Here is a 17,518-nt window from a genome sequence, read left to right as displayed (position 1 = left end):
GACCTGGCCGATACGTAACACAACCTGTCTCGCGCTAGACAGTCTTGCGACACAAGCCATGTTATAAAAGCGCACGTGAGTGATATTGTATTGCTGTTCGGACGGTCGCAAGAGGCGGTCGACGCACACCGAGTTCCCATGCTTTATTGGTCATCTTGATGCTTTAGTAACACTCCATTTATGAAAAAAATCCCGAAGAGCAAGACAAATTCCAAACGACGCACATGTTCTGTCTCTCCGAAACAACCACACATGGTGTGTCCCATTGCTGAGTGCAGCGTCTCACAAACCATATCGCCCTTACGCCACGAAAAACAATCGAAACGAAGCACAAATATCACAAGCCAAAAATATAAGCCCCACCATTTCCTCCCTCCCTCCCTCTCTCTATTCCAACGGTGCACCAGCCAACTGCCCACCCCTCGTGCCCACAAGCATCCGTTAGCCACTGAAACAAGGGCCCCACACACCATCCGGTCCCGCAGTGCCGCCTTGACGGGGCATCACAGCGGTACGCGTAGCAGCCCGCGCAAGCTGGCACCAGCAGCCGACCACCCATCCGCGCGCCACCCGGTTTCCTCCTACCCAATGACAGTGTGGGCGCAGGACACGCCCGGCCCCACATCTCAGCGGCACGGCAGACCGCGCTGCGACGTAGCGTCCGTGGGCGTGCCGGGCTGCGGAGTCTCCCCTGTATTTTCCCCGGCCTCGGGGGTATAAAGTCGTTCCTCTCTCTCCTCGGCGAAACTGCCTCGCTGTATCGCTCACCACTCGCAAACCCATCTAAATCTCACCCCCTAGCCACCCACCCCGCACCACCGCGATGGCTCCGGCGATGGGGCTCAAGCGGCCGGCGGCGGCGGCGGCGACGGCCACGCAGACCATCACGCTGCCCCCGCAGGGGGTCGCCGTGAGGGACGCGGTGCGCGGCGCCGTCAGGGACGCCGAGCTGCCCCCGAGGGCGCCGGCGATGTCGGCGCCCGCGCCCGCGGCCGCCGTGGACGGGGTCCTGTGCTTCGAGGAGGTGGAAGGCAGGCGGTGGAGCTACGTCGTCGAGGGCGCCGCGTCCTCCGCCGGGAAGACGGGGAGGGTCAGCGCCAGGGCCAGGGGCGGCTCCGCCGCGCCGGTGGGGGCCACCTTCAGGGCCGTGCCGCTCCAGTCTCCGCTGCCGCCCGCCGAGGTAATTTCTACCACCGGTGCTATTTGATTGGCGATTGCTATGCCCACGCGTGCGCCACATGCCTAGATCCTAATTTAGCGGGATTGCTGGATTTGGTGCGATGCGAGTTCTGTTTAGGATGTGTTAGGGCGTGATTGTTTTTTAGGGTAAGGCGTTGTTAATTGTACATGTACGTGGGTTGTTGTGGGGATATTTTTCAATTTTGCGGGTGCGGATCCAGAATTGTAGGCTGTATGTGTTTGCTCGAGGAATAACAGAGTAGTAGTCTCGTCGTTGGTTGTTTTTTGTCTCTTGCTGGCTGCTGATTCAATTAGTTGAATTAGAAATGTTAAGACTGGTTCACTAATTGTTCATTTGTGTTTCACCCTAATTGATCTATAATGTATAATTTTAAGTTTCATCATGTAGTGATCACTTCTATCTCCATTTGGTTAACTTCTGCTTCCATGGAAATGCTAGTGTTGTTGTTTTGTGTCACCGTACATTTGATTTGAGGCTATCTAGTCTAGGGCCTTTGCTCAGGAGCAAAGTTGCAGTATACAGACAAAGTGATGTCGATGTCTCTTGGAAACTAGAGTGCTTGCTAAATGGTGCGAAAACTCCTTGAGATTTTTTAGTTACTGTTGCTAGGCACATCATGGTTTTTTAATGTCTTGTTGATTGATCATAGGAGCTTGATGAACTACAATAATGATGCTATGTAACTGTGCTATTGCAGGAAATTATGTCCTTCATAAGGTCATATGTTGTGCCTGAAGGTTTTCCAGACAGCGTGACTCCTTCATATGTTCCATACATGACATGGAGGGCACTAAAGGTATATTGATCAGATTTATGTGCAGTTGCATCATTTACTAGATTTGAATATATCTTGTTTAATCCTGCTTTTGACCTTTCAGCATTTCTTTGGCGGCGCAATGAGTGTATTTACAACAAGAGCCTTGTTAAACTCCGTAGGAGTCTCACAAAGCAGGGCTACGTCTGGTGCTGTGGCTATTAACTGGATACTCAAGGTAAAGTGTTTCTTCCAATCAGTGGTGTGTTCATCCTTGACTGTTAGTTATTTGGTTATTGTCTAACAGTTATATTGTTTTCCGTTACTACAGGATGGTGCTGGGCGTGTCGGAAAAATGCTTTTTGCGCGTCAAGGGAAGAAATTCGATTATGACCTAAAGCAGGTGTAATATTTGAAACCAGTGGTTTGCAGCGCTCTTGAATTTATTTATTTCGGTTTCAGTAGACTCACTCAAATAAAAATCCACTACAGCTCCGCTTTTCTGGGGATCTCATGATGGAACTAGGAGCTGGGATAGAGTTAGCTACTGCTGCGTTCCCTCAACTTTTCCTACCGCTGGCTTGCATGGCAAACGTTGTCAAGGTTTGATCTCATGCCTTACTGTCACATGTTATGGCATCAATATGACATATTATTTCATTACTTGCAAAAGGGCTTACAAAAAATATTTTTTCTATTCAGAATGTTGCTGCTGTTACATCGACCTCAACCCGCACACCGATTTACAAGGCATATGCCAAAGGAGAAAATATTGGAGATGTTACTGCTAAAGGAGAAAGTGTTGGGAACATCGCTGATCTGGTAACCATTTATATTAGTGCTCCTGTTTTTTATTGTGGGCTTCTGCATTATTGCGAATATTATTGATCTAAAATGCAAATGTGCATATATTACCTATCTAACATTTATTTATTGCCTCTTTTATGAAGTTGGGCACTGGTATGAGCATTCTAATGTCCAAGAGGAATCCATCATTGGTGGCTTCATTTGCAGTCTTGTCTTGTGGATATCTGCTTAGTTCATATCAGGAGGTTTGCTTCTGATTTTTGTTTGCTGCTATTATAGTCAATTATCTATGATAAACTAATCCCCTAACCAGACAAATATTATTTCTGTTACCAGGTGAGATCTGTTGTGCTGAACACGCTAAATACGGCAAGATTCACTGTGGCAGTGGATTCCTTCATAAAGACTGGTACGTGAGCATTGTTTGTTAGAAACCTTTCCTCCTGGTCAGATCTTCTCATGATTTGTCGAAGAAAGAAGGACATATGGCAGTTTCCCTCAAATATAGTGCACGCATCACGTAAAATGATTGTTTCGTAATAGCATGTTTGGGTTATTAGGTATCAGCATGTTTTGGATACAGTGTATTTGAGAAATGCCAAATATATTTGAAGACATTTCATTAATACACAAACTGCTTGAGTTCTACCGGTAGAAACTTTAATGTAAAACTTCTTGAATAATATAGTTTGGAGTTAGTTTTAAAATCCATGAAAGTTAGGAGTATCCAGTCTTAAATTTGTGTCTCTGATTTTCTCGATGCAGGGCATGTTCCTTCATTGAAGGAAGGTAACTTAGAGGAGACAATATTTAATCCGCCTTGGAGGCATCAACCTGTGGCCATAGGTTTGCAACTATGATCATATTTATTTGTTGATGAATTTTGACTGTAGAACCTTTTGATGACCAATTTTAATTCATAGGATCAAGATTTGGAGAGGCATTTCAGGAACCTGCTTCATTTGTTGCTACAAGGCCTTTGTTCGAGGTACTGTCTTGTTCACTCCATCGAGTGTTGTCCTCTGGAATATATTGTAGTTCTATCAAAGATTAGCATGCGAGGTTCTGACATGCATACGATTACAGGATGAGAGGTACATCGTTACATATAACCCTGCAAAGGACAAGGTTTATGCTTTGCTCAAGGATCAAGCAAAGCAAGATGACATTCTCAAAGCTGCCTTCCATGTAAGCATTGATTCTTAGCTACTTCCATGATATTGCACTGGTCAGGGTTGGTTGCAACTACTTACCCTCCTTCGAACGTGTTCTGTTTTACAGGCACATGTGTTGCTGCATTTTATTAATGCATCACATGCTAATCTGAAAGCACGGAAGCGCATGAACTCCGATCAGGGGTCATACCACTATGTGAACCCAAACCCATTGAACATGGACTTTCTAGCACACATAGAAGAATCTTGCAAGATTGTTACATCGTCGTATGGAGTATTCAAGAGGAAAGCAAGAGAACAGGTTTCACAACTGCCTTTATTATCAACATTATGCCTCACTCTGGTTATTCTACTAATGTGCAGCCATATTACTGCAGTGACATGCAAACTAATGACTCGTTTTTTCCCACAGGGATGGATAATGTCTGACTCGCTACTGAACCCGGGCCGTGCTCGGCTGTGTGGAGTAGCACCACAGTGATATAAGCTTTATCATTTGTCCGACGGGATAAGATATTTCTTTCATACATTGGACCTGAGCCTATGTGAGCCAGCGCGTTATTAGCACAGACCAACTTCATTCAGTTCAAAGTACTCGGCATGCACCAAACTTTGGTGAGACTAGTAGGGATAGTAGGCTGCAGCCTGGTACCATCTCAACTCTATAGAGCGGTTTGCTGGCTGGCTCATGGCGAAGGGTCCTGCAACTAACTGAAAAAAACTGACTAACCTGCTCTTGTATATGCGTCTGGTAATGTATAATGGAGACCGACATCCGACCTATTTGTAGCCGGTCTAGGTCTCTGTCGGCTGAGTTCTTGTATCGAGTCTGACTGCAACTTTTTTTCCCCGGTAACTTTGCGGTGCTGTGGTTTCTCTTTGTTTCTGTGACTCCGGTTGTTGTAAATGCCAGTTTCACCTAAGAAGAGGTCTGTTTGATTTCAACATCTCTTTCATTTTTGGATCTTGAGTCTTAGTATATGCTGTTAAGGCTGTAAATTTCATCGCTTGTGGCTGGACCTCGAACAGCAGGTGTTTCTGTTTCTATTAGAACAGAATCTAAAATTTGCTAACCTGATCTCAAGAAATTATGTGTCCGAAGGACTAATTTTAACCCATTTTACGTGAACAGAACAGAGCACGCCCTCTAATCAGAGACGGAAAATACGGCCACGAATTTCGGGCAAGCACCTTTGGCAATATGCACTTTTCTTTGACAAATCATCTCCTCTTTTATTCAATCACAATTGCATCATTTACAAGAAAAGGCATTATCTCATCCAGAGGCGAATCCATCCAGAACAGTCATTGAATATAGCACTCGCCATTGAGCTGGAGAAGCCTTCCTTCAGAGCATTAACAACTTCTTCATTGTTGGCGACAACCTCAATCTTGCTACATGCCACTGTTTGTGGTAAGTTTAACCCAAATCTCAGCAATTGCTTTAGCAGAAAATGAGCCATAGCAAAAGTTTGGCCTTTCATTTGCTGCAGCTATGAATTTGCTATTATCATCTTGAAGAATTGCACCAATCGCACCATTCAGATTGTCATGATCAAACCCAACATCTACATTTAGTTTCATGTATCCCGGCCGGGGCCTAGACCAAGCCATCGCTCTCCTCTTCGCCTTGGGCTTACACGCGATAACAAAGTTCGCTGCTAGTCCCCGTGTTGCCAGTTGAACTTGGGCTGCAGTTTGTGTTTTCTCATCATTTCATGTGTTAGTTTCCTTCGTTTGAACCACAAATACTAGGCAGTTTTTTTTAGGGGTAAACCATGTTTTACTGATAAAAAATCACAGATAGTGGAATACATCTCAAATTGTGGGGTTGGCCTAGCCACACATGGCGCCCCTGACCTAAAGAATGCGAAAACTTGGCTAGACTATGAGCTTCTCCATTAGACTCTTCAGGTTTGAACAAAAAAACACAATTAAACATAGTAGCTCTCTGATGAATCTCACATATGATAGTACCATATTTCCCTTGATAGTCATTGTGGATTATAGGTGGCCAAACGGGCCAGGCTAAACGGGCTAGCATGCGAGCACGCTGGCACGGCCCGCCATGGACCAGGCACGACACGGGCTAAACGTGCCGTGCCCGGCACGCGGCACGCCTTGGGCCATGCCTGGGCCTGGAGACTGGGCACGCGGGCCAGCACGGCACGGTTCGTTTATTTTTTATATAATTTTCAGATTTTTTTTATATATGTATACCTAAAATATAGCCCAATAGGCCTAAAAATCAGCCCAACAGGCTGAAAATATATGGCCCAACGCGCTAAACGGGCCAACGTGCCAGCCCGTTTACTAACTGGGCCGTGCCTGGGCTTAGAGGCACGACACGGCACGACCCGTATAGTAATTGTGCCCTGGCAGGCCGTGCCGGGCTGGCCCGTTTGGCCAGGTCTGTTGTGGATGTCTCCAACAACTTGCTTGGAGTCTGAAGCCACCACAAAATTATGTAACAGAAGGTCTTGTATCAACGATAGTGCTTCTGTGCACGTGATTGCCTCAAGTGTTGTTGGGTCGTGTATACCGTGGATAACCAGGGCCGAGCTCTCCAAAAAATTTCCTTGTTCATCTCGACAGACCGCCGCTGCAGTCCAGCCTCTGGATGGCATTGATACCCCTCAGATTAGGCAGTTGTTGCTATCGTCTCCCTCATATTAGGCAGCCCAAGTACATGGATGTCCGAGCCCTGAAGACACAAATGGTGCTCAAGCACTTTCGACCATATGCACCTGGTATGAAAAAGTAACTTAGTAATTGCAAAAGAAGTCATTTAGCGAGCCAACATGTGTAACTGTGAGCCCCAGGGTTTGCACTAGCTGCTTCCCGTGATTTACTTTGTTTTTAAGCAACCATATATTTCATTAGACAAACTGTTTACAGAGATTACACATATGGTCACCATACAAGACACAAATGCTTGTTAAGCAACTTTACACACATAATTCCACAAGATGTGAAACTACTATTCCACCCTTGCAGAAACTCATGCCTCGCCGAAATATAGTCCACAAACATCCTCCGCCGTCACCATGGCAACACCGGAAAAAGATGAGAACAACCGCCATACCAAGATCTAGGAGAGCACCATCACATACAAATATGCTTTTTGAGCCGTTGAAGCGGGTCGCCGCAAGCAAAGAGACCGAGTCTTTGTGACACGTAGGCCGGGGATCTTCCCCGTGGTCACCAGATCTCGACACCGTCAACTTCATCCGATGTAGTCGAAGAAGAGGAACGTCGCGCCTAACATCATCCACACACCCCAACTACAAGACAGTAAACACAACTACAGCCGCCAACACAACCATCACCCACGAGAGCGCCATCGGCCGATTACCAGACGCGTGATTTACTTTGTTGGGTCTATTGTCAGATGCACTTGGTGCCAGTTTTTCTTTTTAGAATTTTTTTTATTCATATCACGAATCAGTACAACGAAGTTGACCCTTACAAGCACATTGAAACGCAAACACAAAGGACCATGAACATCTAGAGTATCCTAAAACAACCATAACACAAGAAGATCTTCGGAGCCCTGGGTCATCATCTCTGAATCTTGAGAGAAGACCCCTGCAGCAGAAGGATCTGCAACCAGTCGCAAGCAGGTCATCATCTTCGACCACGGTACAATTGCCACCACGCTGCTTCCTCCTTTCTTGACACCAGCGCTGTGAGGACATGGACATCAATCCAACACACCTGCAACAGCCGTCGCCATCTTTGGCTTTGAGTACCGCGAAAAGTGTCCCTTCCGGAAGGAAGAGAACTCGAGTCATCCGACCGGTCCAGCACCGCGGCCGGGCCATCCGCCCGGACAAAGCAGGATCTCCCACCAGCATCAGCGCAGAGGAAGGAGAAGAACAGCAGCAGCAAATCATACCAACAAGGAAGAAGAAGGGTCTTTGTCTCCCTACATCCATCGCCCATCTGAGGACCCAAACGGCCAGTGCCGATGGACCTCCAGCCACCATAGCCCGCGACCTCGACGAGATCCGGGGATCCCCAACCCCGCTGGCTCCTAGACGAAGGCAAAAGCCTCGCCTGACCGCGAACGGAGCCCGGAGAAACTTATTCCGACGCGACACCACCGCAACGATCTCGGCAGCGTCTCCCTCAACCCTAACCCTACCACACACCCACCTAACGAACAGACCCGAGGTTCCCCCTCCCTCCCGCTGCCGAAGCGGCCAACGGAGAGAGAGGAAACCGGAGGCGTCACCGGCGGCGTGCAAGGGCCTCGTCGCCCCCTGATCGCCTCGTGCGATCTGATCCTACTTTTCCTGGTGGCTGGCGCCAGCTTTTTCCACGGACGTGTTGGCCTGTTACTCACTTTCTCTTCAGAGAACACACGCCATGACGTGCACGTTTATATCAAAATGTAAGGAGAATGTACAATGACGAGTATAAAAACGGAGCATGGACTATGAAGAGAGGATACAGCTGCCTCCTGTGTTGGTCTGTTGTTTTACACGTCGAGAGAAACAACAAATGTGTTGGTCAAATATAACTAGCGTTCTCCTTTTCTTTAAACAACAAAACTAGCCTTCTCCCACACGTTGAAAAAATAATCCCGCCACATCGGGCGACTAGCAGGAAGGCTCCCCACTCCCCCAGAAGCACGAGGGCCCATTACGGGCTTCCATTGTTTTGGGCCACACCAAGAGACCACGCCTACTCGAGGCCCACCGCACGTCCCGATGGCGCTTCCGGCTGGACAAACAATGCGGGGGGCAGAAGGCGCGTTAGTTTAGTCCCACATCGGCTAGGCAAGGAGAGAAGTACCAGTTTATAAGCCGCGCGCTGCTTACATAGTTGTCCCTTCGGGGACATCCGATAAAATTGGAACGATACAGAGAAGATTAGCATGGCCCCTGCGCAAGGATGACACGCACAAATCGAGAAATGGTCCAAATTTTTTGGGATTTCACGCGCCGGTCCCTGGACCCTTCTTCTGAGCCCCTCTTTTGTATATTGCTCTTTTACAAAGAGATCCTCCGCGCCGGCTTGATGGCTTCTGCTGAGCCCCTCGTGTGTACTGCTCTCTTAGAAAGAGGTCCTCCTAGTTTTCATTTTTGTTCGGTAAGGTCCCCGCTGCTTCCATCTCGGACTTGGGTGTTCTGTTCTTTGCTATTGCAGATACGCCCCCTCAAGAATTAACGTTTTGGACCTTGAATTTCCCTTTTTATTACGAAGGCACCCTTTTCCAGGGTCGCCACACACATGTATTTTGTTTATTTCTGGTTTATTATATGCCATCACCTGGCACTAGAAAGAGATCACTGACGAACCCATCCAAGACCTGTGAGAGAAGCACACTCGGAGCATGAAAGATTCGGCATTTCATCAGTTATCGCGTGGTCGACGCCCAGCCATTTGCTAGCCCTAACCACCCACAGATGGACTAATCCAGCATAGCCGCTTCTCCAAACCTCTCCATCTTGTACACAGTATAACTAAGCAAGGGATGCAGTGCACACCGGTGGCATACTAATTCAGTAAGTACAGCACCAGCTTAGCTAGTCTACCGAGTACCGAGTAGACTAACCATACTGGGTCAGTAAGTTTATTGAAATTTAGTTAAAAATACCTTACTAATTGAACAAGAGGCAAAACGAATGTAGTCTGAATTGTTTTCCTGAAACTATGATTTAAAACGGGAACCAGTGGGGAGGAATCCATGGTCTATATAGTAAGATAGATCCCATACGGGTGGGATGCCACAAATTCAATTCGCTCCCACAGGGCCCAGTTCTCGACAATGCTAAGGAGACAACAGAAATCATACCAAAAGGATAAAAGAACCTAAAGTAACTAATAAAATCAAGGCAACCTAATAACTTGTAGGAGACAGATTAACTAATGGAAAGAAGGCTAAAAATACACTGGTCTACTATTACGTTAACACGTATGCATTACGCTTTGGGGCTATGCACAGAAGCTGGGCTGGAATGTGGTATGCCAACAATAGCTAAAGCCAGGGAACAAGACCAGCAAGATGGATATATATATGCCCAGGAACGAGACGAGGCTAACAAAGCCAGAAACAATGGTGTCAGCTTTCGGGTCCTTTCAGTTGAAGAACGCCTTTGACATGTCCGCTGAAGAGATCCAAGCTGGTACACTACTACACCAACCAACAGTTTAAACACACACACAAGTCAAGAGTCGGACCAACATGAACGAACTGCAGGGTCAAGGGTAATCAACAGTGTTCGACTGAAACGAAAAGCGAGTCTATGATGAGCTAGAGAGCTAGGCCATATCTGCAGGCTGCAGCAGGCATCGACAATGACGATTTGGTGCTGGCGCTGGTTCCATTCCGAGTCCTGCCGCCCTGCTGGTGCTGGTTTGTCGCAGTTACGCCCTCGCCCTCTTGTTGCTGCAGTCTGGGCACTTGTAGTGCTTGATATGCTCGGCTCGAGCAGGCGTGATCTTGACGCATTTCCCATGATACCACCGCTCGCAGTTGTCGCAGCAGATCCAGAACTCGTCCTTGCCGTCGTTTGTTCCACAGGTACCACACAAGGTGTTGTCGCGCTCTTCCTCCTCTTCTTCTCCATAGTCCTCGCCGCTCTCATCTTCATCCTTTGGGGGCGCTGCTATCTTTGGGGCCTTTGATTGGGACTCAGGCTTTGAATACTATAAAACAGAGGATAAGTTATTGGTGACATCTTATACTGCAAGGCGGCATAAATAGTATCTTCACTTACAGTTTTCATGCTTGGCTTATTATTGCTCTTGTGCGTACTGTTGGGGGCCTTCTCCTTGATCTGCTTCTTTGCAGCCCCAGTCACGACTTCAAATATTGTAGGCAGGTTATTTATCATGTTGAAGAGTCGCCTCCTGTGTGAGATAAAACACAGCACAGGTTGTCAAACACACATGGCAGCAGAAAACTGGTTTTTACTCAACTGACCGTATTTCAGTATGACCATGGAACATTATGCCAAAGGTAAATTGCAGCAAAGCTTCATGTATCTCTGATTAAGAACTCAATTTAAACTCCATGAATCGCACAAAAATACCACGCACTAGCTCTTGTAACCTCCTAACATCAACCCCAAAAAAATGATTGCTATCCCATGCAAAAATAGATGAACAAGATATCGGGTGGAACAGCAGCTGAGCTTTGAGATGAGAGGCCAAATGAAAATTCATACTATCGAAATGCTAAATCAAACTACCACAAGTTGTAGCGTCTGTAGTAAGAAAAACACCCACAAACTAGCTCTTGTAACCTCCTAACATCCACCCATAAAAAATGATTGCTATCCCATGCAAAAACAGGTGAACAAGTTATCAGGTGGAACAATGGCTGAGCTTTGAGATGAGAGGCCAAATGAAAATTCAAACTATCGAAATGCTAAATCAAACTACCACAAGTCGTAGCGTCTGTAGTAAGAAAAATAAACCCGGTCAAGTTTAGACTGTTGCACATTGGACAGGTGAACTGCATAGGTAAATAATGGGAAAATTTGCTCAATTGTCAATTGGTCCTATCGAAAGTAGGACGCACTGTGGATTCAAGCCATCACACACGGTTTCATAAAATCTGTACAATTTGGCTTCTTTCGATGGTAGGGAAGACATCAAATGGCAATTCATGGACATCAGAAAAAGCAGGGTCTCTAAGTAATTCTGTGACAAATTGGCCTACATATTAGCTGTTAACTAGTTATTTCTTCTGGGCTGTGGGGCCAAGACCTGTGCTGGCCTCACATAGCTTTGCCCATGAGGTGGAACACACCAAAATCAGTCAGAAGCCGAGTATTAGTTAGAAAATTTATCCTAGTGGCATCAAAATTTGCTCCAACTTTGGCTGCTGAAATGCAGTTCAATCAGCCTTGGATAGTTGGATTTGATTACCACCTTTGCCTTTTGACACAGAACTCTTGAACTTCAACAAATAATGAAGATTCCCAAATTTGCACCCGGCTAATTTTATCATATGCTAAGCCATCGCAAACCACAAAGGAGAAGAACAATGAACACACTCATGAATGAGGGCCCTCGACTACTCTAGCAGTCATATTCACCACAGTACATTACGCCTTGAAGCCGGCTTGGGACTTATCCAGGGCTCCAGACCTTAGATGCATTCTTTCATACCCTCTAAAATTTGCAGTTATGCTTGGCATACATCTGAAGCTTCCCCATAATATCTGCAGCCGCCCAGCCATTAAGTGCACGTATTATCCATATTATGCAATAATTTCTGGTGTTAATCTGATAACTTCCCTAGTATCTCGAAGCAAAATTAAGAGGCTTTTCTATAGATGTCGTGATGTTAAAGGTCCAGTTGCACTAAACACTCATCAACTATGCAGGATAAGCTGACCAAGGAGTCAACTTCATGATCCAAATTTTCTTGAGATATTTGATTTGATTGTAGCATTTTCTGCTTGCATCTCAAATCTTATTTGCTAACAACATGTGTTTGTTCTGAACCTTGGGTTAAGATTCTCTGTGTTTATCTACATCTTCTTACTGTAGTTTTCCATTTTTCGAACTCAACATTTTTCCAACTATAAATTTCCGAAGTTCCAAAATCATGTTAACAAATGTATCCAGCTACTATATCATCAAGTCATTCTGAGCATTTACAACTGATGCTACACATCCATGAAATAACTGTAGCACCTAGTCTTAACTACATGATTCAATTTGGAATTATATGATTATATCACTCATCTTGAATACTCCCTCCTTTCCGGTTTATAGGGCTTAATTCGAAAATCTCTTCAACCAAGGTAGATGATGAATGGTGGAACTAATTTCGTAGTTTGCAAAAGTACTTACTTAGTACTCTCGTTTTTCTTAAAAAATTATGTATACCGATGCATTAAGTACCCGCTGCATATGACCACAATACAAGCTTCTACAGCTTGATGGTTTTTTATTATATGATTTAACACCTTAACACATTTATCTACAAGTTTTACCACTACAAAACGTAAGCACTTAGATTGTCCCTGAAACGTCGAAGGTGATGATTTCAGTAATACAAGTCATCCTAGTCTTATGTGCAAGAAATTTCGAAATTTCTATACCATCCAAGGCTTCTTCGCTCACTTATCAATTGCCATCTAAAGATAGGATCAAACAACCATAATTCTTCATGAAGATGGTAGGAAAAGTTCAAACTCTATCAAGTTGTTTTCACTATCAGGAAAAACCAGTCCAAGATTCATCAGGATGTTCAAGTTCAATAATTTTGAGATGGCTGTCAATTAGCATGTTAGTCTAATTATTACGTAATCTTGCACGACCTGGAACAAAGTTAACCCACCTAAAATATAAGTTACCGCACTAAAGAAGGTTTTGAGCAACTAGGATGAGTCAGAAGCCTCCAAGTTGTTTTAAAGCATCAAGCTACAGGCCCAGGAAAAGATGCTTCAGGGTGATAATATAGAACACTTGGACTAACTGGATAATTGCGCCGAGGACTAATTTCATTTGATCTAGTCTAACCAGGGTCAGTCTGCCCTCTGTATACAATTTGTGCTATAATTCAGTGACTTTAACTTCATTTTGTTTTGAACTTCACCAGCAGGTAGCAATTTGCATGCCAGTAGTTCTCAAGTCATTTAGAAAGTGTTACTAATTGCTAAGCCACGAATAGAAACCATACAGATGAAATAAACTTTTGCCAAACTTGTTTCCTCTAGAATCTAGATTGTCACAGAAACACTATCGCCAAACTTGTTTCCTCTAAATTTTAGTGGTGAATGTGATTTAGAACGTGCAATATATCTCCTGGGACTGAATGCGAATGCAACTTCTAGTGTTTTGCTCATGCTGACGCGTATTTTAAGCAAGGGTTGCGAGGATACAATAACTGCCTTGCATGACTACTTACTCCGTTTATAATGTAAAGGACAAAAGAAAATATAGTAAACTACTTTCTTCGTTTACAATGTATGATATTCTAGAAATGGCAGTCTCCAGGGTGCGTGTATGTTGACATTTTTAATACTTGTTCTTCAGGCTATTTCAAAACAGAACTACTGGTAATAACCTCAAAACGATGGGATAAAATTGTAGTCCTACACAAGAAAACTTAAGGATGACCATAAGTCAGACTACATGCTATCTTGTAAAGTGTTCCAGTGTTCCCCAATGTGGTGTAATGTTAATAATTCTGAAGGACACATTCTATTTGGGACCACTATGAGCATCTGGGCATGCAATCAATTCCATTTTTCGGACTTGAAAACGAGCACATGGAAGAAACGATTAAACCAAGATCTCCAATCGAAAAAAAATGTGGAGAGAGATATTCAAGAGAGGGCGTCTAAACAAAGTAAGAAGAAAATTTAGTAAAGAAGAACCACAATAGCTTAAGATGACAATCAAAAGCTAGCAATGAGGAATTTGTTTAGCGACTGTTGCGTATCCCCTTGATCAGGGAGACGTTGAACTAACCAAACTGTAGATGAATCCGTTAAAAAAAGGCAAATGGAAAATGGAGAGGACATGAGCTAAGGATGCATATGCTTGTTTAAGGAAACAGAAAGTTTGATGGAATCATTACCTTGCCTCTTTGTCAAATCCAAACCGTGCCGCGAAGTAGAATGAAACAGCCAACAACCAGGAATCACTGTGAACAGCAACTAGTGCCAACCAATCCTTCTCGTTCATGCCATCCCTAGCAAAGTTGATTCCAAGTGCTGGTTCAGGAATCTCTGGGGGAACTTCCTCAGCAGGCAACGTCACTTCCCATGTTTCATTAGGGTACCCATAAAGGCACAAGTTCTCCTTTTCTGTACGGATAAACATAATTAGAAAATAAACAAGAACTTTGTTATGCAAGCAAGAAAGAGAAGAACGCACTATTAGAGAACACAAATGAAGCAGCCTCGCACTTCTAACCCCACCCCCAAGGTGCAATGGCCCCTAAAAACTTCCTAATTTCACCAAAACATATGAGCTAATGATAACATACAGACTATGAACCCATGAACCTTTACTGTATTTATTTATGGAGGGAAAGCCGTGAAACAACTCCGCCTATGTCTTCTAGGCATAGCCGGTCCCAAGCCCGGGTAAAGGAGGAGGGTTGTGATAGGCTTGGCGAGCCAACGTAAAAACTAGCCAGTCCCATGGGTATGAAACCCATTTGAGCGAGAGTAGTACTAGGATGGGTGACCTCCTGGGAAGTCCTCGTGAAAGGGTTTCATATCTAAGGGTTGTGATAGGCTTGGCGAGCCAACGTAAAAACTCGCCTGTCCTTTGGGTATGAAACCCATTTGGGCGAGAGTAGTACTAGGATGGGTGACCTCCTGGGAAGTCCTCGTGAAAGGGTTTCATATCTAGCCAGGGAAGCAAACCGACAAAGAGACAGTACACCACACAGACATCACTAATTCAGAAATTCCCAGCACTTTTCTATTCAAATTCCTCTGCCCTGTAATGATGGCTACCATCAAATTTCTCAAAGAGCTAACAACAGCCAAGCAAAAATAAAAAAGTATCACAAATTCGAAGATTCCAAGCAACATAAGAACTTAATAAACCATATTTGATACAGGCTATTAACCAATGAACCTGTGCTGCATTTATGGAGGAAACAAGCCACAAAACGAGCAAACCGACAACGAGTCAATACACTACACAGGCATCACTAATTTCATAAATTCACAGCACTTCTTTATTCAAATTCCTCCGCCTGCAATGATGGCTACCATCAAATTTTTCGAAGAGCTAACAACAACCAAGCCAAAATAAAGTATCACAAATTCGAAGATTCCAAGCAACATAAGAACTTAATAAACCAAATTTGATACAGGCTATTAACCAATGAACCTGAACTGCATTTATGGAGGAAACAAGCCACGAAACAAGCAAACCGACAACGAGGCAATACACCACACAGGCATCACTAATTTCAGAAATTCCCAGCACTTTTTTATTCAAATTCCTCCGCCCTGCAATGATGGCTACCATCAAATTTCTCGATGAGCTAACAACAACCAAGCAAAAAAAAAGTATCACAAATTCGAAGATTCCAAGCAACATAAGAACTTAATAAACCATATTTGATACAGGCTAATAGCCAATGAACCTGGACTGCATTTATGGAGGAAACAAGCCACAAAATGCGCAAACCGACAACTAGGCAATACACCACACAGGCATCACTAATTTCAGAAATTCGCAGCACCATTTTTTTTTTCAAATTCCTCCACCCTGCAATGATGGCTACCATCAAATTCTCAAAGAGCTATCAACCAATCAAAAAGCACAAAGTATCACATTCCAAGCAACATAGGAAGTTAATAAACCATATTTGATATAGGCTATGAACCCATGAACCTAGACTGCATTTATGGAGGAAAAAGGCGCGAAACGAGCAACGCGACAAAGAGATAATACACCACATATACATGACTAATTCAGAACTTCGCGGCACCATTTTTCTTTTCTTTTCAAATTCCTCCACCCTGCAACTCTGGCTACCGTCAATTCTGGAGAGCTAACGACCAAGCCAAAAAAAAAAAAAACGCACACGAAGTATCACAAATTCGAAGGTTCCAAGCACCATATAAGAAACCAATAAACCATATCTCCCTCCAGTCTACACTTCCAATCCCACGCAACGCCCCAGTTCGTCACCGCATTGACGAAAGCTGCGAAGCCACCACCGTCGCAGAGCTCCATACGCGCATAATTCAACAAGGTTAGCTCCGGAATTCCCAGCGGGGCAACCAAGCGACCAAGACCTAGCGGCGGCGGTAGCTTGGTCGCCGCCAAACCCTACACCAGGAGAGATCGAGCGGACTCACCGGGGTCGCAGAGCTGGTAGAACTTGTCCACTTCTGCAAAAAGCCACCAACCAAGCAAACAAAAAAGTGCACGTCAGCGACACGGGAGCGGGCCGGCGGGCAAATCCGATAGCGAGCAGGAGCGTAGGGAGTGGGGCGGGGGAAGGGAGCGGATACCTTGGGTGAGGGCCTTGATCATGCCGGCGCGGCGGCCGCGGAAGTCGCGGAAGACCTCCTCCGCCGTGCGGGAGGCGTAGGGCGCGCCAGCGCCGGCGCCGGCGCCGGCGTCCATTTAGGGTTCCGGCGAGGGGGCGGCGGCGGCGGCGAGAAGGGTGTTGGAGGGAGGCGAGAGCACGAGGAGGTGGAGGACACAGAGAGAGACAGGGCCGCAGGCTCGCAGTCCGCAGGAGTGGTGAGGTTTTTATTTGGGAAGGAGATTTGCGTTCGTTTCCGGGAGGATTTGAGCCCCGGCGGTCCGTGCCTTTTGGGCTTGCAACCACAACAAAGTGGCTCTCTGGCCACTGGCCATCATATCTTTTGCCTTTATGGAATCTATCGTCGCCATATCATATCTACTCGTGTTAATTCAATTTTGTTGTAATGTGTTTCCATAGTTTGACCTTTGAATTGGGTGGGACTTGGGACTGTTTGTTGGTGTTTCCAGCTGATTTTTAATATATTTTTGAGGTGATTTAAGGCGTGTTTTGCATTTGAGTTGCTTCCTTTTTTGCAGGGAGTTTGAGTTGCTTCCTATGTACTGTTTTGTTGGAAATGGTGCGATGTGTTCTGTTTTTTTAGA

General features: G+C 45.1%; 2 protein-coding genes and 1 non-coding gene across 3 annotated transcripts; 2 read left to right on the top strand and 1 right to left on the bottom strand.

Moving 5' to 3' along the window:
* The first annotated feature begins 741 nt into the window (after positions 1-741).
* LOC123133616 (protein root UVB sensitive 6) lies at positions 742-4,882 on the top strand. The gene is made up of 13 exons (XM_044553074.1): positions 742-1,180; positions 1,899-1,997; positions 2,080-2,193; positions 2,287-2,358; positions 2,448-2,558; positions 2,658-2,777; positions 2,906-3,007; positions 3,099-3,171; positions 3,528-3,608; positions 3,686-3,750; positions 3,849-3,950; positions 4,044-4,238; positions 4,350-4,882. The coding sequence occupies exons 1-13, from the start codon at positions 824-826 to the stop codon at positions 4,416-4,418; spliced, it is 1,560 nt and encodes a 519-aa protein (XP_044409009.1). The 5' UTR covers positions 742-823; the 3' UTR covers positions 4,419-4,882.
* Positions 4,883-8,769: 3,887 nt separating this feature from the next.
* Positions 8,770-8,872, top strand: LOC123150729 (U6 spliceosomal RNA). Its single transcript, XR_006475323.1, has one exon. It is a non-coding gene; the product is annotated as a U6 spliceosomal RNA (small nuclear RNA).
* Positions 8,873-9,939: 1,067 nt separating this feature from the next.
* LOC123133607 (PHD finger protein ALFIN-LIKE 5) lies at positions 9,940-17,205 on the bottom strand. Its single transcript, XM_044553065.1, has 5 exons — positions 16,897-17,205; positions 16,741-16,773; positions 14,490-14,718; positions 10,666-10,798; positions 9,940-10,594 (listed from the first exon to the last, which is right to left on the bottom strand). The coding sequence occupies exons 1-5, from the start codon at positions 17,009-17,011 to the stop codon at positions 10,313-10,315; spliced, it is 792 nt and encodes a 263-aa protein (XP_044409000.1). The 5' UTR covers positions 17,012-17,205; the 3' UTR covers positions 9,940-10,312.
* Between the last annotated feature and the right edge of the window lie 313 nt (positions 17,206-17,518).

This window comes from Triticum aestivum, chromosome 1B, assembly GCF_018294505.1.
Source record: "Triticum aestivum cultivar Chinese Spring chromosome 1B, IWGSC CS RefSeq v2.1, whole genome shotgun sequence".
Classification (NCBI taxonomy): domain Eukaryota; kingdom Viridiplantae; phylum Streptophyta; class Magnoliopsida; order Poales; family Poaceae; genus Triticum; species Triticum aestivum.
Note: the sequence above shows the minus strand (reverse complement) of the source record. Positions and strands in the feature narration are given on the sequence as shown.